Raw genomic sequence first — 21,665 nt, forward strand, 5'->3', positions numbered from 1 at the left:
CACCTCATACCCAACCAACTTTTTTTTTTTTTATTTGGACAAAAAAAAAAAAAAAAAAGTAAAACATTGGTCATGGCAATTAGATAGGAGTAAAGATAGGCAATGGACGCCGTCCCCTATCTGGCCCTTTCCTATGTGGAAATGGACTTTTTGCTTTTAACATTTTTATAAAAAATAAAAAACGAATTTTAAAAATCCACCACCGTCCATTATATACCCATTTAATCCCTAAATCATTTTCTCTCAAATTTTTCCCTCCCTCTCTCTCTCTCTCTCTCTCCATCTCCTCTCCTCAACTCCATCGTGAGCCCGCCACCGTCGACCACTCAGGGTCGGGCAGGAGTCCCCTGCCTATCATTACTCAATAGGTAGTAGTTGTTGCAAGACAGAAATTTCTTCCAAATTAAGTTGAAAGAATTTTTTCCAACTCATTTTATAAAACCGTCATAAGTTTTTTCAGCATATAATAAGCACGTGATTTGTGAATATAACTGTTAAAAACACATACTTCTCAAATGCTAATTAAAAAGTTATTATATACTTCTCACATACTAGAAAACACGCGGTAAATTTATAAATTTGATTGGAACAAATTCTTCAAACCCAATTTGAAATAAATTGGTGTCCATTTTTCCGTATTAAAAGCCACATTGTTGAGTAATTAGATTGTTTAGAGAAGTGTCAAAATTTAAGAGAAGCTAGTAGAGTGTTATGTTAGAATATAAGGTACCTTTTCTGTATTGGGTTTTTTTTTTTTTTTTTAGTTATGCGATTGTAATCAAATGCCTATTAATCGATTATTTTTCTTGTATTCACTCCACCTATCCCATTTTTCTTATAAATAGAGTAATTTGTAATGCAAATACTCAAGTAAATACGATTAAAATGTAGCCATTAAGACACTTCTTGATGGTGAATGTTGGCCTCAAAGCGGAACCACCCAAAATTATTGTATTTTTCTTTTCTTTTTTTTGTACTTTCCCTATTTTACTCTGTCTTATATTTTTTATAAAATATAAAAAATATTTTAAACCATGGCAATGAAGGATAAGCCGATTTCAACAATATGACTTTGTTTGATTAAAAAAATCTTCTTCCTTTTGTTTTTCTCTTTTCAAAACAAATCATTAACAAACAAATTAAAACGCAAAAATACTAAATACTAATTTCATATTTATATCGCATTATAACATTTTATAAACAAAAAAAAATAAAAAATGTCATCTAAAAAGCAACACAGTTTGATAAAAACATCCAGCTCATGCCTCATATGATACTTAATAGCACTTGATCAACGAAAAAAATCAGACAAAAAATAATATTATATTGATGATAAGTTCGAACTTTGAGAAGGAAATTTATTTAAATTAGAACTATAAAAAACAGTAAACTTATAATAGGGCAAAATTAATTAACTGAAAATAAATATGAAAGATTAAAAAAAGAAAAAGAAAAAGGAAGGAAACACTTTTGCACGGGCATTGCTGCCCTTTTTGTCCCTTGGCTGTTCCCAGTGACACAATGCGAGTTCTCGTGCAAAGTGTTGTCTCTCAGATTGATAGGCCCGATAAAAGTTTTGGATATTTTTTGTATTTTTTTAATGGTCCATGTTTAATTTTATTATCTTTCTTTCACGTAAAAAAATTGAGAATTAAATCTAGAGGGTAGAAAGTATACCACATGAGACCTTTTGTAATTTCTTTTACACCTCTTAAGCCAAATCCGTAAGAAACATATTTATATTTGTTAGTAAGTTTTATAGGGTATATTTTGTTTTTTGTTTTGGTAATGCAGTTGTCACGTTTGGCAGTTGGAGATCTCAAAATCTTACAAGACAGGCAAAAGATCAGGCGTGGCACGCCGTGCAAAGGGAGGAAATGTCAACGGCACCACCTCCAATGCTAAAATCAGTAAGCAGATAGATGAAATAACGTATAGAATGACCGTAAACAAAGCACAATGAATAATAATTGAATGTGATAAGCAAGAGTAATAAGAGCACGATAGACAATAATTAATATTGCCGAAGAATAATAGAGAGTATTCGAGAATTGGTTACCCATTGGTGTCCTGCTTAATTGGGAGGTTTTTATAGAATGATCCTTTTGGGTATGGAGGAGTGATTTTTGGCTGAATTGGTCACGAGGTCTTCAATGCTTTCCATAATCGCCTGATCCTTACCCGTTGGGGCTGAGCAATTCTCTTTCCTGACGTTATAATCTTATAGACCATTTACTTATGAGGTTATGCCATTTTCTAAAGTGATATCACGGTGTCGGTGCAATCTTTGACGTGATTCGTTTAGGTCGTGGCTAGCATGTCTATTTCTTAGGTTGTTTTGGATATGGGCCTATTGGGCCTGCATTTGGCCGAGTTGTGGCTATAAAGCCTTTGAGTCAAGGGGAGCCACTGAATTTGGGCCTAGCCTCCTCAACTGTCGGGGTCTTCCATTCCAACGGCCCCCATTTCATTGGATCACAAGCGTAGTCCAATGTGAGTAAGAGTAAGAAAACCATTCCATGTTTGAAAAAGTATTTTGATGTTACATAATTGTAAAAACAGTAATTGAGTGTTTTGTTAAATTTTTTTTTTTTTTTTTTGAAAATAGAGGAAGAAAAATGTTATCAAATAAAGCTAATTACGTACTTTATTGAGACATTGTCGGACATCCATTTCTTCCAAACTAATTGGAAGGAAATTTTCTATAATCCACTTTAATAAATGCCAAATATCTTCCCACATGTTTGAATTCCTCAAAACCCAATCCTTGCTAAGTTGGTAGAAAATGAGTTAAGGGCAGTTAAGAATGTTAAAGAAAACAACAATTAAGTATTCACAATCTACATTTTAATTTTACTTCTAGCCTTCTAGGTAAATATAAATATAAATATAAACATTAGTTTTTAACCTGTCCAATGATTGGCATAATTTTTTTTGATTAGGAATGATTGGCATAATTACTTTATAATATTTCTTTTTCAAGTACTCAATATCATGCCTTAACTCAGAAGTGGAAGAATTCATTCATTCGTGAATTCCTAAGGGATTTTAGTGGTGATTGCTAATGAGAATTTAGTTATGGAATCATTACTACTTCTTGTCCAGCAAACATGAAACAAAAGTACAAAAGGAAACGAATGTTTATATCTGCATGGAAACGACGATGTCCGACCAATTAGAGGACAGCAGTCTCAGAAGGTGGCTGCCGGCTGGTGATGCATGTAACTTTAATTTGCTCCAACCAATTAGAGGACAATAATTCCGAACCCACTTACTGCATGCTTTCCATACGTTTCTTTTTGGCCTTCTCCAGTGCACATGGGGAGGCTGGAGCTATACATATTATTTTGTCGCTCTATATATAATTGTTTTTAAGACAATTTATATATATAATTCTTTTATTATGGTGCGCTTGGGCTTAGTTGAGGCAGAGACCATGGAGAGGGGGTGGTCGGAGAAAGGCGAAGACGGAGAAGATGCAGTGCCAGTAGAGGAGGAGGAGGTGGACAGCAAAGGCGTTAGAGGAGGCCGGACTCGAACATGGAGTCTTTGCAGAATGAATAAAAAGATAAATTAATGGTGAAAGTATAATGACAATTTGATAATAATAACTTCAAGCATTCGACTAAAAAATGTACTTATCCTTAATTGGCCATGAAGACTTACGGCATCTATCTCTTCTTGGAGACGCACTGCCTAGCCATGGCTATGGTGCTTAGATCAAGATCCTCTCCAGTAAGTTGAGAGAAACTGAAAAAGAGCCGATCCTTTATACACATGACATGGGTATTTTTATAATTTTATACCATATGAAATTATAAAAATATCCTTAAAAATAAATGACATGCTTCTCTTCAGTTGAAAATCAACAAAAGAGAGAGGATCCTAGATGCATAGTGCTTGGCTGTGAGTCTCCTTCCGCAATATATATATATATATATATATATAGAGCAAGAATATTATTGTTATTTTGAATCTATGGCACATAATTTATTTTTTTGCCGAATTTAATAAAAAAATCTTAATGGAGAGAGTTATGTGAGAGTGATAGGTTATTAATTGAGAATTAATTGTAACTTTTTACCGTTTGTGGGCCATTGTAAATTAGGTAGTCATTTACGAGGAATAAATGTAATTTCCCGGTTAAAAAATAAAAAATAAAAAATAAAATTACACATTCCCTCTTTTTTATTTTAAAATTAAAATATTAAAAAGAAAAACAGTAGTCCACGCGTGTGAAATAATGTGAAATGGGCCAAAGCAAAGAAATCTGGTGGGCCCCTCCCAAAGTTGAGTACAGTGGGAGGAAGTGGGTCCCACGTGACAGCCATGCTGCGCACAGTTATACGGTTACGGGTACCGTGAAACACGCGCCTCGAAGTTGCGACGACAAAAAAGAAATCTAAAAAACAGGAAATAATTCCCTCCAAAACCTCGGATTTCGTGGTTACGCGTCTCTCTCCATCTCACTCTAAAACCTATCGGATTCTCTGAGGATTCTGGCACGCTCTTACTTACCTCATGTCTGGATTCCACGGACCCGACCCCAACGCTTATAAACCACGCGCTCTGCGACAATAACAAATATTTTTGTCATGTTTGAATCCAGAGTGGACGACCCCTTTTTCGGAGGAGGATCCCCTGAAATTGGGCCTAAGAGAGGGGCTGTACGTCCACCTCTCAAGACTAGTTTGGAGACACAGATTTTCAAATTTTGATGTCATTATTATTACTATTAAATACTCTATTGGTACAAGAATTTTTTACTTTTTTAAATTTAGTATTTAAATTTTTATTTGTTTTATAAGTAGGAGTAAAAATTCGTTTAATACCTCTGTTACATTTTTCTTTCCAAATATTAATGGTCTGCCACGTGTCAATCGTTGGGATTGACACGTGAAACTATATAAAATAAAATAAAAATAATAATTATGGGTTTTGGCCCCCAATGGGCAAACCTTCAAAAAAAATTTATAGAGGATTTGACCATTAGGGGTGACTGAACCACCCCAACCAGACCTGCCAAGCCACCCCTCTTCTTCTCTTTTCTTTTTTTTCTTTTTTTCAATATTTTTTTTATATAATTTTTTTAAAGATTATATAATGCCAACGGTTGACACATGGCAGACCGTTAACATTTGGACGGAAAATGTAACAAAGGTAGCAAACGGGTTTTTATCCCTAAACTCAGATTCATCTATGAAACAAATGAAAACTCATATAATAAATTTTAAAAAAGCTTAAAATTCAAGTACCAATAAGGTATTTAACCATTATTATTATTAATTATGTTGCTAAATATAAAAGAGCTTTCATGAGATTCACCTATTCAAATAGATACTAGACAACTCGCTTTACTTGTTTGGACATGTGAGTCTCATAAAAATTATTTCACATTTATTAAAAATTAAAATCTGTAACTAAAAATGTGAAACTCACATGTAAGGACAAACAAGTTTATAACTTAATTTTAAGATATTCTAATTCCCATTTTTTAACCACAAGAACATGGGTATTTTAATTATTTCAAAGCTTTACGTAATCTTTATGGTTGATAGATTTTTATTATTATTATTATTTTTTCCCGGATGAATTAAACACTTTATAAATTATTATGATGAATTAAACTATTTATAAATTGTTATTTGGACCAATAACAAACAAAAAATACAATCAATACTCAAAAAAAACTTCCAAGCAAAAAAACAGAACATCTTAGCTCGAACCTGAACCGCTAAGCCTGCCACTTAGCCACCAAGAGACCTAAATCCGAATCAAAGTTTGCACATTCCAGAGGTGAACCAAGCCAATTTTATCTCCGATCAATTTCGCAGATCCTTTAGCGCAACCTAGCATGAACTTGCCATTTAATTTGCGAAACTATATTTAAATTTATTTTGGATGGAGAAACAATACTATGTGTAAAGTTGTTTTGGATAGAGAAACAATACTTATCGGTAATTTTTACTGCCATATTAAAGAGTCTACACTTGAGAGTGTATGTACTTTAAAAAAAAAAAAAAAAAAAAACCTCAAATGCTACTTCAAAACCTTAAAATCATTGAAAATATTACAACTTTAATAAACAAATTAATATTGAATATCAAACACTTTGGATACCATCCATTGATTGGATGTAAGTTGTACACAGAGAAGAAGACAGAGATATAAATACAAAGAAGATGGATTCTGTGGAGAAACACTCCACGGCCACGCTACAATAATTAATGGATAATGAGAAATGAATAGTCGTACCAGAATGCTATATAATAATCCTAAAGTCCTAACTCCATATCTATAAGTACCATAATTGTACTTAGTACTATTGGAATTGGATACGTTGTTATCTACCCGACCCGAAGTTCAGCCCGTTGACCCTTCTTCCTCTTCTTCTTCTTCTTCTTCTTCTTCTTGCTTTTATAGTAGTTTTAAACATGGTAGGTTAACGTTAAGAATGTTTGTGGGGGGTCCCACCATATCCACTCTGTCTAGAGGATTTCTTTCGCCCCATGTTTACTGGCGCGTGAGTAACACGCGGTTTGACAGAACTTAGATTTTTGACTGTCCCTTCTACCAACTCACTCTCTCCTGTAGCTTTCTCTGCGGAATAACTCTGCGGCACGCTCTTTCTGCTTCACTGGCTTTTGAGCTTTCCCCTCCTTGAGCCTCACACTTTTGTCATCTGTGTCTGTTCCATCTTCTCTCTCTCTCTCTCCGTCTCTGTGTGTCTCTGCGATACTCGTCACGAATCAGCCATGAATGGCACCAACAGCTACAGCAAAGAAAAGCTTGTGGTTGGGGTGGTAGGAGCGCACAACCTCATGCCCAAAGATGGCGAAGGTTCATCATCCCCGTTCGTAGAAGTAGAGTTTGAGAACCAGAGGCTCCGGACCCAAGTCAGATACAAAGAACTCAACCCCATTTGGAACGAAAAGCTCGTCTTCCACGTCAAAGACGTAGCCGATCTTCCATACAGAACCGTAGAGATCAACGTCTTCAACGAGAGAAGGTCCAGCAACAGCAGAAACTTTCTGGGGAAAGTCAGAGTCTCCGGTTCCAGCATTGCCAAAGAAGGTGAAGAGGTTGCCCAGCTCTACACCCTTGATAAGAGAAGCCTGTTTTCACATATCAGAGGTGAAATAAGCTTGAAGCTTTATCTTTCTGTGAAAGAAGAGGTTAAAGATTTGGAGCCTAATGGAATAGTACCCTCTGTTTCTTCTTCTTGTTCTACTCCTTCTGGGTTTTCTAAGAAGACGAAGAAGTTGCAAGGACCAAGCTCAACCATGGCGACATTGGCACAGCAGCAACTGGTTCAAGAAAACAAGCACACACAGCAAACGCAGAACCATTCAAAGCCTTTCGAGCCAAACCCAGGTGAGATAAAACCCGTTATGGTCACTACAGGGCCTAGTCCCGCTAATCCGGGCGTCACCGGCATCCGTGTGGGCGGCGGGGCGACTATGTACTCAAATGGGTCGACCGAGTTCTCGCTCAAAGAGACTCGGCCGCAACTCGGCGGCGAGTCTTTGCAGAAAGACAAGACTAGCTCTACCTATGACCTCGTCGAGCAAGTGCAGTACTTGTATGTTAAAGTTGTGAAAGCCCGAGAGATTTCATCACTCTTTGGCGGTTCTGAGCTGGTGGCTGAAGTGAAGCTCGGAAACTACAGAGGAATCACGAAGAGGGTGAGCTTGAGTAACGTGGAATGGGACCAAGTCTTTGCTTTCTCAAAGGATTCTATTCAGTCGTCGATGGTGGAGATTATAGTGAAGGAGAGCAATAAAGATGATTTCTTGGGCCGTGTATGGTTCGATTTAAACGAGGTCCCGAGGCGGCTTCCGCCGGATAGTCAGTTGGCTCCACAGTGGTATAGAATGGACGACAAGAAAGGCGAGAAGGCCAAGGCAGAAGTAATGGTTTCCATATGGTTTGGGACTCAGGCAGACGAGGCCTTTGCGGAGGCCTGGCATTCCAAGGCGGCTAACGTGCATTTCGACGGCTTATGCACGATCAAGTCGAAGGTTTATCTCTCCCCAAAGCTCTGGTACTTGAGGGTATCCGCCATTGAAGCTCAAGACATTGTTCTTGGGGAGAAAGGGTCGGCGATGATGAGGTTTCCGGAGCTTTCAGCTAAAGCCCAGGTGGGAAACCAGGTTCTCAAGACTAGGATTGCGGCCGCTAGCGCAAACCGGAGCTTGTCAAATCCTTTCTGGAATGAGGAAATGGTGTTTGTCGTGGCAGAGCCGTTTGAGGATTACTTGTTGCTTTCGGTTGAGGACCGCGTTGCGCCGGGGAGGGACGAGGTTGTGGGGAGAGTTATTCTTCCGGTGATGGCGATTGAAAAGCGAACTGATGAGAAGCCGGTGACTTCTCGGTGGTTTAACCTTGACAGTCAGTTTGGGAATGCAGGAGAGTCGAAGATTGTGACAAGATTTGGTCCGAGGATTCATCTACGCGTTTCGCTTGATGGGGGTTACCATGTGCTAGATGAGGCCACAATGTATAGCAGTGATGTCAGGCCGACGGCTAAGCAGCTCTGGAAGCCCCACATAGGCGTGCTTGAAATGGGAATCCTGGGTGCAACCGGGCTTATGCCGATGAAAATCAAGGAAGGCAAAGGAGGGTCTACGGATGCCTATTGTGTTGCAAAGTATGGGCAGAAATGGGTGCGGACACGGACGGTGGTTGATAACTTGTCGCCCAAATGGAACGAGCAGTACACTTGGGAAGTGTTTGATCCTTGCACGGTGATAGCAATTGGGGTGTTTGATAATTCCAGGGTCGACAAGAACACGAGCAACAATGCCGGAGGAGCACGCGACACCCGCATTGGGAAAGTCCGAATTCGATTATCGACACTTGAATCGGATCGAGTTTATACTCATTCTTACCCGCTTCTAATGCTGCACTCTTCCGGTGTCAAGAAGATGGGGGAGCTTCATTTGGCAGTCCGGTTTTCATGCTCCAACATGGGTAATATGCTGCACATGTACACAATGCCATTGCTGCCGAAGATGCACTATGTGCAGCCGTTGGGAGTGAATCAATTGGAGAGCTTGAGGTACCGGGCTATGAATGTGGCCGCGTCCCGGCTTAGTCGCACAGAGCCGCCATTGGGCCGAGAGGTGGTAGAATATATGCTTGATCATGACTCCCACATGTGGAGCATGAGGAGGAGCAAGGCTAACTTTTTCCGCCTGATGAATGTTGTGTCTGGCCTTGTTGCCATGGTCCGTTGGGTGGAATCAATGCGCAATTGGAACAAGCCTGTTTACTCCACCTTGTTTGTGGTGTTCTTTCTAGTGCTTGTCATGCTTCCAGAGCTCATCATCCCTACCATATTGCTCTACATGGCCTTTCTGGGACTTTGGCGATACCGGTCCCGACCCCGTCACCCACCCCACATGGATACCAGGCTTTCTCATGCTGAGAGTGTTTATCCTGATGAATTGGATGAGGAATTTGATTCATTCCCAACAACTCGAAGCGCAGAGGTTATTCGAATGAGGTATGATCGGCTGAGAAGTGTGGCGGGGAGGATTCAAACCGTGGTTGGTGATTTGGCAACACAAGGTGAACGTTTCCAACAATTGCTAAGCTGGCGAGATCCGAGGGCCACATTCTTATTTGTGTTCTTTTGCTTGATTGCCGCCGTTGGATTCTATGCTGTGCCAATTCGGGTTGTTGTAGCTTTGTGGGGTCTCTATGTGCTGAGGCCGCCGAGGTTTAGGAGCAAGATGCCTTCTCCAGCATTGAATTTCTTCAGGAGGCTGCCAACAAGTGCTGATAGCTTGTTGTAGCCTGTTGGAGTGGATGAAATTTGTTGTTTAGGATTATTTGGGATCTAGGGATAGATAGACGTGTGATCATAGCGGAAGGCCTTTTGTTTTGTAGTATGGGTAGCCTTCCTCTTGTGTTTAGTCAGCTTGCTGTTATGTAAGGAAACTTTATGCCTGCTCAAGAAGCAAATTATGCTTAATAGATGGAATTTTAGGGACTCCAGTACTTGAAAGACCATAAATGGGGGATTGGGCGGGGATGGGGTGCAATAATGCACTGGGCAGCCTCATGTGGGAGGGGGCATCCGAGCACCATCTTGCTCAAGCTGCCCAGGCACCTGCCTGGACAGGTGGAGCCTGAATTCCCTCTCAGATGAGCCTGCTCATAGCATCATTACGCAATGGACAGTCTCATTTGCACGGGATCTGAATCCAATGGGATCATAATCTTTAGTAAATACATTCAATCACTGTAGATCAGCACCAGGCATACGCAAAGACAGTGACATACAACCACATCGGCTGCTGTTTAATTAAAACTGCCACTTTGTCACTCATTGCTTTATACAAATGATGTATTCTGAAAAAGTTACTATGGCCATGTCATAATGAGAAGAAAAAATGGTTACTGGGATGCAAGAGCCCATATTGCATGCTGAATCCCATCCCATTTACTTTGCCGAAGATTTGATCATCACTTAAGAACTCTGACGTAAAAAAGATGCCAGGCATGGATCCGTGCGGTGTGGAAGACCGGTTCGGGCTCCCAAAGCTCTACAACTAGCTGCCGCCTGCAATCAGCACCACATAATTAACAAAAAATTTATCTTGCAATTACCTATCCCATAACAACAAGATTTACATTTCAGTTAATTTGACTCTTGGAAATAAGTATACTTACCACTTGAGCTGCAAATGGCAACATTGTTTCTGATGGCATCTCAGCACATATAGCTACAAGGAAATCAAAGAATTATGAATGTCATCAATGTCTCCATCAATCAAAAGTATACAAAAAGACTGCAGGCAAAGTTATAATCCATGGAGGATAAACAGATCTAGTTAATCTGATGTTATCACAAAGTTGCTCAAAATAGGGACATAATTGTTAAAAGTTGTGAGAGGATGATGGAAAACATAGAATATTGCAGAGGCATCAACTTTAACTTTAACTTTATCCATAGAAGTCTGGACCAACCAGTGGCTTTTTCTAAGTCTGGACCTGCCGGTTAAATTGGGTGACAAAACGCCTGTATTGTCAACAAACAGAGTCGATGTGAATGTCAATATACACTATAAGTCCAGATGGACAACTTACCCTTTAAAGAGGATTAATGAACCCACCACATACATACGTAAATTGATTCTACAATTATAAACATAATTATCAACTGGGGTCCTGCACTTCGCCTCGCATGACTGTGAGGTGAACTGCTGGTCACTTGATATTGAATGTAAAATGATATAACCTTCAGGGAGAAATGATCTGTGGCAAATTATTATTTACAAGCAACAGAATTGACAGGCAAAATTATAGAGCGCACACACAAAAAAGCATATGCATGCAGAGACAGAGGCTACAGACTAAAAACAAATAGGTTGAATGGTTGCATACCATAAACAACAGCTCCAATAAATGCATCCCCAGCACCAGTTGTATCGATAAGTTCTGATGGTGGTATCTTCTCAGCCGTTCCCAAAAATAACCTCCCACATACTGTCCCTATCCCATTTGCTCTCAATCTTGTCACTGACTGCGCGATCGGAAGCAAAAAGATGTGTAACAGTAAATCTTTATCAAATGAAGACACTGATCTCTTAATTCTACTATGCTGGATTTCTATCTGACTAACAATCAAGTATTTTTCTAGAGTGTCAGATATTTTGGGGGGTGATTAAACAACAATATCACATATAATTATACCATATTCAGCTCCTTAAAACACCCGCTTTAAATCTTCAACATTCAAGAAATTATTCAGCATATTATATAGGTCTAACAAAGGGTCACCAAACATAGTTTCACTTTTCCTCATTTATTTTGGTTGGCCATCTGAAAAGAGTATATTTGAATTTAGAGTCAATTTTTTGGTTTAAGTAGATTAGATGTAATCTAAATTAGAAAGGAATGAATTTAGGGGCTGTTGTGTGGCATAATGGTAAAAGTATCATGTTTTTGAGCACAAGTGTTGGGGTTTAAGTTTGGAGAGTAGCCACTACATGCAAAAGCTACTGAAGGTTAGGACTACATCCAATCTCCCATCCCAGGGCCTTGCTCTAGAAGGACAAACACTAGGTAATGGCCAATTTCAGATGGTAATGACTTTGAATAATCAGAGTTAATTTGTCTGTCACTATTCAAGAAAGGTGCATCATCTTTAATAACCATGCCATTGAAACAGGCATCCTATGACATGGGCGGTTTCATCAACTGTGTTTTAGTGCACAAAATATGGCTTATTTTACATATTTCTTGCACCAGCTGTCCCCTTCAATGTCCTTCATGTAAAAATCAGCTTAATCAGGCGCAGAGCTTATATATGCAGAACATCTTCAGAGCCAAGGCAGTTTTCCCTTTAATTTCTCCCTAATACTACCTTATCTGTTCTGTACATTACAACCATAAATGCAGGTAGTTCCTTCAAGTCAATTCATAGCACTGCATGGTGCTTTGGCCTCAACATGCTAAAATTAACAGCTATGATTCTTTTGATAGAGTTTACTTTTGGCATGGTGGACAAGAAGCAAGGCCTGGTGAATTCCCTTGGCTCATATCATCATCTGCTCAACAACAACATGCACAAGCATTTCTGAATCAAATGAAGGCTTCCTTGTCCTACCTAGATCAGGTTTTCAACAATATGACAGAAATTAATTGTTGAAGTTCATGGCACACAACTGTACCTGTCTCTTACAACAGACTAAAGCTAAACCATAAAAGTAGAAAATAAAGCCCTATTAAACAAGAGAGACAGTTTTGAGGTTACATTAGAAATTACATTACCGATGAAATACATGTTGGGCTGGGTACACTATCATCTTTTTGCTGCTTTAATGATTCCAATAAGATGTCTACATCAATTTCTTCTGTCTGGTGACACTCTGCCAAAAAAAGTGTTACAGTGAAAAGCCAAATATATTAGAGCAAATCAAACCAAAGAGAACTTTGGGATTATAAGACAGTATTTGACTCCATGCTTGCATATCATTTTCATCCTTGACAATGAAAAAAGGGCGTTTACTCACCGCCATTTACACTTCTCTCAAGCATTATGCATCCATCTTCACCCATGGTCACAATCACAAATTTGATATTTGGCAATCTCAAAAGAATGGAAACAAGAGCATTTGGAACAGATGGTGCCCCTGTCCACGCCTATCACACAAGAAGTCAATGATTTCCCATAGAAATTAGCAAGGATACAATAGCAGCAATCTGTAGATATAGTGTCCATTAAAATAAACAGTTTAACCTTATGGGCCAAAGGATCTTACAAAGACTAAAATTGAAATGAGGAACAGATACATTTTTTAAGAGTGATCAAATATAATCAAATGAACATAAAACTTTAACACAAAATATTTGCATTGAGATGGAAAGATAATAAAAAAAGAAACACATGGTATCAGAAGTTCCAGAAAAGATTGGTGGCCTTGAAACTAAGTAGATATCTTAATTTGAGAAAACACCTAATCTTCCAAAGATGCAATATTAGCATAAGTCAACATCTGTGCATACAAGTGCCTCTCATCTATAGTTATTTGTGAAGACTAGTCAACTTGCCTTGGGAAATTTTGCTGAGCATATGGCATAATCAGCTAATTTCAGGAGATCATCCAACCCTTCCCTTATCCTTTCTGCATCAATTAAAATAGGTATACTCTTGCGAACTGCCTGTTCTGAAAGAATCCAAATACTGATTACTTCCCCATTAGTTAATATTAACTTTTCTTACTATTTCTCCAAGATGGAAAGCAAGAATGAGAATGTGCAATTACAAAAAAGTGGACTTCTAATACTTATATGATGCTAAGAGTTATGAAAGAGAGAGAGAAAGAGAAAGAACAACAACAACAACAGAGTAGTAAATGCATTTGGGTTGCATTTCAAATATATATCATCTCTATAGAGCCATGTGAAATTACATTCCCCACAAATGATCCTAAACTAGCTTTATATTCTTCTAATAATATATAACACCTTTTTGCAGATATCTTGATTAAACCTATTCTCATGATGAGCTGGCACTCTTTCTCCAAAGGAAAAATGATCATTAACAGAAAGTTCAGGTTACATTCCACGAATGAAGGTGTGAATAATAAGGTGTGAATAATCCAACTTCTTACCTTAGCCTTTTAGAAATAGGAAACTGCATATGCACAAGCTAAAATATCATACACAGTAAGAAAGTATCATGTACAATATTATCAGAACCTAGTCTTGCATTTTCTAGAAGAGGAAGAAGAAGAAGACATGGAAATCTGTGGATCCATATGGCTGTACTGGTCAGAATTTGAGGGAGAAGGGGAAGAGAGTGTAAACAGAGAGTTTTGGAAAAAAAGATGGATAATTCACTAGCTCTTGGCGCTTCGAGAGGCCAATCTCTCCAGAATTCAACAAGCTGTAATATTCTTTTTCATGCCCTTTCTACCTCGAGCTTTCTTCTTAAATAACCAATTCGGTTAGAAAATATTCTAACCGAATTGGGACAGCTCACTAGATTCTATACAGCTCATCATGTTCCTACAGCTTCTAGAATGCAAATAACAAAAGCAAATGGACGCATGCTGTACATGATATCAAAACGCCCCAGCCTTAAACATAAAACGCAAATGAAAATTAAACCCCTGCTGTCATTCCTCCTAGCACCTTAACGGGTAAGTGGGCCAGCTGATGCATACCAGGCCTAGGCCCATAACAATGGCCAAATTGAGGAAACAACAAACGGACAAACTATCAACATTTAGTTCACAACTGTGCCATGATCAAAGAAAAAAAAAATCTTAGTTTCTTGTTTCACTTTGTATCTTATCATGACGAAAAGGTTTCTTATTCCATCTACCTCAAACAGCAGAATCAATTTTGGCCTGAATATTAGGAGTGAAGTATCAAAGAAACTAGAAGGAAAACAAATGAAAATTACCTCTTGTGCAACAATTAAAGCAGTTTCGTGCAATCTTCCGTCGGAATAGACAATTCTTGCTCCATCTAATGCAGATAATAAACTTGTACGGGAAAGGTCATCTGGTATCATGGGAGGATATCCTGGGGTGTGAATACATGTACGAGTTTTCCTAAAAATATCACTCAAGATTAATCAACTGGCAATAAAAGTTCCAGAAGAGCCTTAGTAAATGCAAACTAGTAAGATTTATTTTTTGATAAGTAATTGAGTTATCAAAAAAGTGTAAGGCGCTCTGTGTACACAAGAAGTATACAAGAGAAGCCACCTAACTATTAGGGGCAAAGAGAACAAGAAAATCAAGATAATTAATCACTAAGGGAGAAACATAAGTAGTTGTCCAAAGATACAAGATGTTGAAAAATAAAAACTTAATCTCCTCCAAAGTTCCCTTGCGATCCTCAAAACACCTATCGTTCCTTTCCTCCATAAACACCACAAAAGGCACGAAGGCACCATCTTCCACACAACATCACTCAGAGTGTTGCTGGAAATCCACAAACAAGCATACAAATCGACTATACATCTAAGCATAACCTAAGACAGCCCAAATCGATTGAAGAAACAATCAAAATGGCAGGAGCAACCTCAAAATGAAGGAAAAGATGGTCCACGGACTCTCCATTATTTTTGCACATACAACACCTATCAACCACAATGACGTGCCGCTTCCGAAGATTGTCCATGCTATGGATCTTTCCTAAGGCCACCAACCACACAAAAAAGGTCACCTTCAATGGAACCTTAGTCCTCCAAATACTCTTCCAAGAGAAACAAAAGCCATCATGACAACCCATGACCCCTGTAGAAGGATTTAACACCGAATAACCTCCTTTTGGAAGGGACCCACCACAACTTATCTTCCCCTTCCCGTCTCATTATGATTAAATTCAATATCGTGAAGAACAAGGCAAAGGCATCCACCTCCCAATCTTGAGATGCTCTAACAAAGATCATGTTCCACTGAATGACACCTCCAGAAAAATTCATGAGTCGCAATAGGAGCATCCTTAGCTCAATCTTGGAGCCATCTACCACCTCAAATCTGGTTTGACAATGGAACTTCTCTCATCCCCTCCCCCCTCCTCGTACATCCCAACAGACTCACTAGAACACCACCCTCCCCATGAACTTCCATACTTAAAGAGTCCACCACCATTCTCTACCAAGTCTCTCTCTTAAGCCCGTAGCGCCAAAGCCATTCAGCTAAGAGACCATGATTGAACCTTATCAAGTTCCTAATCCCCAACCCACCCTCAGAGATCGGTGTGCACACTTTGGGCCAACTCACCAGGTAATATTTGAACTCTTCACCTAGCCTACCCCAAAAGAAATCCCGTTGGAGTTTCTCAATACGGTTTGCAACACTCGTAGGGAGAGAAAAGAGGGACAAGAAATACGTATGTAAGTTGGATAGGGTGCTCTTGATAGTTTGCAGCGCTAGTTAATTTTTATTTTATTTTTATAAGTAATAAAACAAATCCCATTGAAAGCGTGAGACGCCCCTAAGTACACAAGAAGTGTACAAAATGAATCTAACTAGAAATAGCAAAACGAAAAAAAGAAAATCACAGAAACTATCGACAGAAGAGACACATACGCCTCCGTCCAAAGATACAAAGTTTCAAAGAACATAGAAATAATAGCCCCTGTGGCCCTCTCTCTATCCTCAAAATTTCTATCATTCATTTCCATGCAAGCATAACCTTCTATATCATGATATACGACTTCAGCCAATGAAGGCGCCATCTTGTTGATAAAACAACAAATGCACGTCATTGTCAAAAGCTGCCGATGGAAAGTGCTTGTCCAGTAAAAAAAATCCCGGGACATTCTAGAAGTTACCAAGACTCAATGCGTTAAAGATTAAAAAAAAGGGGGGGGGGGGGGGGGGGGGGGGGCTCATGTCATGTTGTTAAAGACTTAAAGAGACTATATACTTGATCAAACTAGCTTATTTGAGGTAACTGGGAGTTAATAAAGGAACCTACTAAAAAAAGTAAAAACATACTAACACAATAAGGTCTCTGGCAGGTCAATTTTTCCCTAATGGAGAATGCATTGAATAGGACAAAAGGCAGGAGAAAGAGAAGAGGTCAAGTGGACATACCTCAAAACTAGTACAAGCATAACTTCTTCTTTTTTTTTCCTTTCTAATCTCTCCAAAGAAATTGGTCGAGATGGCATTGCCAAATCCTTTATTTTCAAAACAATAGGTAAACTTTGTCTCGAATATTGGCAAAACTGATATAATCCATTCACTATCAGATTTAAAGCACTTATGGATAACAGATAAACCCCCAACGATCATGTTGTAAACAAGAAATTTGCTTCAAGGAAATCCTTGAACCTTAGACAAAAGGTTAATAAAATATTCTCCCCCAAAATTTATAGTCTCCAACAACATATCATTTTTACTCTTGAAACAAGCCTGCTTTTTATATTCTCAATAAATGAGCTCACTAAGGGCCGAGAGAGAGAGAGAGAGAGAGAGAGGCAAAGGCCCTCACGTTTGGTTGTCAACAATGATATAGGTAAACGGTGAATTACCCCCCTCAGAAACCTGGAAATAAGACGGATCGAGTCAAAAAAGGACCAAGTAATTATGCAAGATCACAAAGCAGTTTGGTGTTACTTGTCATAGCCAAATTCAGTCAATAGACAAATCTATAAAATAGCAATATAGATATGGAATCAACACTATTGACAAATACTGGAAAAAATGGACATAATTAATTCTTTTTCCCTTTTTGAATTTACTTGTACAAGATATTGCACTTTAATATTGAAGTATTCCTATAAGATACAACCTCAAATACGTGCAATGACAAAACAGGGATTGATTTGTAAAATATTCAACCAGAGTGTCTACATCTGGAATAAATTTTTGGAGTGGAAGCCAAGTTAACAGGATCAGAAAAGCATGTGGGTGGCAACTAATGTAGCTCTAATGATGTAAGTATCACTTAATTCCTTTATTGCTTATTCTTGGCCGTTTCAGTATTGAAATTTGCATTTAAGTGTATTAGGTAATTATTTGTTCAAACTTTAGACAAGTACAGGCAGTTTGACTTAAAATATGCTAAACCCCACATGTCCATGCCACATGAAATTTTTCATTTGGTCTGGGAAGGGTTCATTTAACTCTTCTAATCCTTGTAGCACCTTCACCATGAACTGAATGTCTGTGGAAGTATGCAGGTTTCAGCTACATTTTTATGGGTTGACTTACCTAATTTTAGTATCTCATGACAAAAGTATGAATGAGTTTCAGTTTTACTAATCTTTCTTCAACTAAATTTTAGAGAAAAATGTGTGCTTGTGGAGCATCCCGTCTAAGCCTGTCCTCAGTCACTGCTACATCGAACTTCTTTTTTTGATGAATAATAATTTATTAGAAGAAAAGGCAAAGCTTTCGTACACAAAATATACATAATAGAAGCAACCAGCCTATTGGAGTCAAAAATCTAAAAAATTAATAAGAACTACAAGATTAGAAGAATAAAAATTAGGAACATAAGTTACAGCCCAATTTAAAAGAGATCGGATTTTAATCATAGCACATTAGACTCACGATCCTAAAAAATGTGCCAATTTCTTTCTCATGAACTCATTCATGTCTTGGTACTGTTCTTGATTACTATCACTTTTGATCCATCTTATAAACAATAGTTTTACAATTCTAAGGACAACATAAATTCCAATGATGGCGGCTAGTTTCACTGTTTATTGATTTCAAAGCCTTGTGCAAATAACTGCAATCTCTATATTTCTGTTTTAGCCTACATAAACTCTTTACATCATGTAGACATACTAACAAAACTAGAAAACTTACTTGAAGTCTTAATATAACAAAATGATGTTAAACCATAAAATTACTACTAGCACATTATCCAAAAGCTAATTACATCAGTGCAATGAAAACAGATGCGCATAAACCATAATGGTGATACCAAGAGACAAGAAAAATGGTATTCATATTACAACACTTTAAGAAATATACGCAGCAAGCTTTTTATACAAAGTAATCAACACCATGCATCAATACCAAAATCATTAAAAAGCAAAAATTATATAGCTGTAGTTCTTAAATCACCAGTTGAACACGTGTTATCATAATTACATAAGCTCATATGTGAATAGGTTTATCATATGAAGCTAACCACATAAAAAGAAGTATCTACACCATCAGCTTCTAGCTCGTTCAATATGCCCCTGCCTTGAGCGTCATCTGCAGCCTAGTGATTTCATAATGACAAATATGTTAAAAAAATAAATAATATAAAGAATTAAGTTGGATAAAGTTGAAACCTTGGAAATCAGCCTTGGATTTAAGCCCAAACGAGCTGCACAGGTTAATGCATTCCCGGCATTTCCACCTCCTTGAACCTAACAAACCCATGCACCCAAACACAATTATAACATCTTCAATGCTGCCGTACCAGCTATATTTGCCAAGTATGATGCTATTAATGCTACCAATATCAAAAATAGATGGGTAACCAATGCTGTGACTTATTGAAATTGCTTAGTGTTCAAGATTCTGAGGGCTGAAATTAATCATACTACCTGACATTGAGAATGCTAGGGTACCTAAATTAAGTTATGAGCTCCATAACTCATATAATTAAATCTTTCAAACCAATGTTTTAAATATTAGCGAGATATATATCTCATGGTACCTCAATATTTGTTTTAAGAAATGTAAATAGTATTTTAAAATATTGCTCAGAAAATTATCGGCTGATAAATACAATATATATATTTATTTATTTATGAATTGGAATCCCTCCAAGGCATGACCACTTCGTGTACCTTCCCTTGTAAAGTATACTTCGGACCCGTATAAAGCGCCCCCTCCGCACGGAATTTATGCATATATATGCACAGATAGATTAAAAACATTATATAATTATGGAACCCCCAAAATAAGGAACAAAATGAAATACATGCTAAACAAGATATCGGGAAAATATTGGAATAGTAAAATAATCTAATATTAGTTTGCCGCAGATAATAATGATCGATATATAGGATATCAGCATAATAATGTTCTAAGTTGTGCCCTGAGATTATCTCAACTGGCAAAGGGGTATGCTCCCCCGCATTGTTGGTCGAGGTTTGAATCTCTGAGTGACAAGTACTCGAGAGTTATGTGTTTTTGCTAATCTATGTTTAGTTTCTCCCCGTTATTTAAAAAAAAAAAAAAAAAAAAAAAAAAAAAAAAAAAAAAAAAAAAAAAAAAACTGATTCAACCCAGCAAATTAATATTGAGTACAAAGCCGAGTCATTTACTAGTCACCAGAAGCCATACCCCTTCAAGATAATTAAATTGCAAAAAGATTAAAAAAAGAAAGAAAGAAAGAGAAAGAAAAATCTCAAAGAGAAGCACAGTTTAACATATCAAATGAAACCCGGCATACGATGGGCCATTGACCACATCATCTTCCATTTCAGATTCTTAAAATTTGGCGAAATCAAAAAGAAAGAGAGAAAATAAGAACCTTCAAGCTGGTGGTTCTGATCTTGTCGTCGGGGTTCGGATACGCCGCCACTGCCGCCAAATAATCCACCCCCGCCGCCCCTATCCCCACCTGCCCACATCATTCGTACCTCCATTTATAAGCTACACAAACACACACGCATACATATATGAGAGAGCGAGAGAGAGGAATGCAGAGGAACGCACCACGATGCGGTTTTGAGGCAAAGGAGGAAGCGAATCGGGCGACATTTTGACTCTGAAATTTCTGCAATAAGAACATTTATGTGGACTCGGATTCAAACTCAGAATTGCAAAACCATGAATTGTAAGAGAATGGAACTTGATAATTGAAAAGAAAGAGAGAAAGAAGGTGAAATGCGAGCAGAAGCGTACATGCCTAGGACGAAAAAGAGGAGGGAGACCTGGTGGAGCTGGTTGCCGATGCTGAGAGTGAGAGTGAGAGTGAAAGAGGGACTGAGCTCAGCGAGTTCACGAGCGTGGTGGTGCCATTGGGAATTGTGGAGAGCGAGAGCATCCTTGCTTGCACAAGGAAGAGAGAGAGAGAGAGAGAGAGAGGATTGGAAGCGGTGTCGAGCTGGGCCCTGTGGTGGGGCAAAGGCGTATTCTGTTGCTGTGTGTTTGGGACGATTGAGTCTGATTTTCCCGTTCTTGAATTAGTTTTGGCCCGCTTCGAGGAGATTGTGGGCGAATGGCGTGTACCAATTTTCCAAGAGAGCTGATTGGTACCGACCCCTTCGCCCCTTTTTATTAACAGAAGCTTTTTTTTAATTAAAAAGTAATTTTGATGTGACATCAAAAATTATTTTTTGATAATAAAAAAAAAGCATTTATTTATTATAAATGTTGGTTGGGGGACAGTTTTTCGTCCCTAACAATCAATTCCCATTTTCCAAACATATTCGGTTACTGACAGAAAAACTGGTTCGTTGAAAATTTTCAACGCATAAGAGTGACATTTATTATTTAAATATTTAAAAATTACATTTTTTTATCAATATTATTAAAAAAACATATAAGATATAATATGTATTTTTCACATATCAAATAATATATGGCATTCTTATATATAGGTTGTAAAAAATTTCCTACAAATCAATTGGCAGAAAATTTGTATCCAAACAAATTTATTGTCTAGATTATATGCAAATGAGAGAGAGAATATCTTATATAGAGACATATGCCGTCCAAAAATAACTT

At 38.0% G+C, this 21,665-nt stretch overlaps 2 protein-coding genes across 5 annotated transcripts; one reads left to right on the forward strand and one right to left on the reverse strand.

The window, feature by feature from the left end:
• Positions 1-6,368: 6,368 nt before the first annotated feature.
• LOC133857094 (multiple C2 domain and transmembrane region protein 10) lies at positions 6,369-9,997 on the forward strand. Its single transcript, XM_062292213.1, has one exon. The coding sequence runs from the start codon at positions 6,756-6,758 to the stop codon at positions 9,798-9,800; it is 3,045 nt and encodes a 1,014-aa protein (XP_062148197.1). The 5' UTR covers positions 6,369-6,755; the 3' UTR covers positions 9,801-9,997.
• Positions 9,998-10,201: 204 nt separating this feature from the next.
• LOC133857095 (uncharacterized) lies at positions 10,202-21,168 on the reverse strand. 4 transcript variants are annotated; one of them, XM_062292214.1, is made up of 13 exons: positions 20,870-21,168; positions 20,652-20,712; positions 20,467-20,556; positions 19,274-19,351; positions 19,126-19,200; positions 17,473-17,525; positions 14,924-15,074; positions 13,564-13,674; positions 13,026-13,155; positions 12,784-12,881; positions 11,395-11,533; positions 10,681-10,733; positions 10,202-10,570 (listed from the first exon to the last, which is right to left on the reverse strand). In XM_062292214.1, the coding sequence occupies exons 1-13, from the start codon at positions 20,980-20,982 to the stop codon at positions 10,478-10,480; spliced, it is 1,245 nt and encodes a 414-aa protein (XP_062148198.1). In that variant the 5' UTR covers positions 20,983-21,168; the 3' UTR covers positions 10,202-10,477. The 4 variants fall into 4 exon arrangements, with proteins under 4 accessions (XP_062148198.1, XP_062148199.1, XP_062148201.1 ...); XM_062292215.1 differs by having other exon boundaries at positions 20,845-21,168; XM_062292217.1 differs by having other exon boundaries at positions 20,841-21,168.
• Positions 21,169-21,665: the final 497 nt, after the last annotated feature.

The sequence above is a fragment of the Alnus glutinosa genome, chromosome 14 (assembly GCF_958979055.1).
Source record: "Alnus glutinosa chromosome 14, dhAlnGlut1.1, whole genome shotgun sequence".
Taxonomy (NCBI): Eukaryota; Viridiplantae; Streptophyta; class Magnoliopsida; order Fagales; family Betulaceae; genus Alnus; species Alnus glutinosa.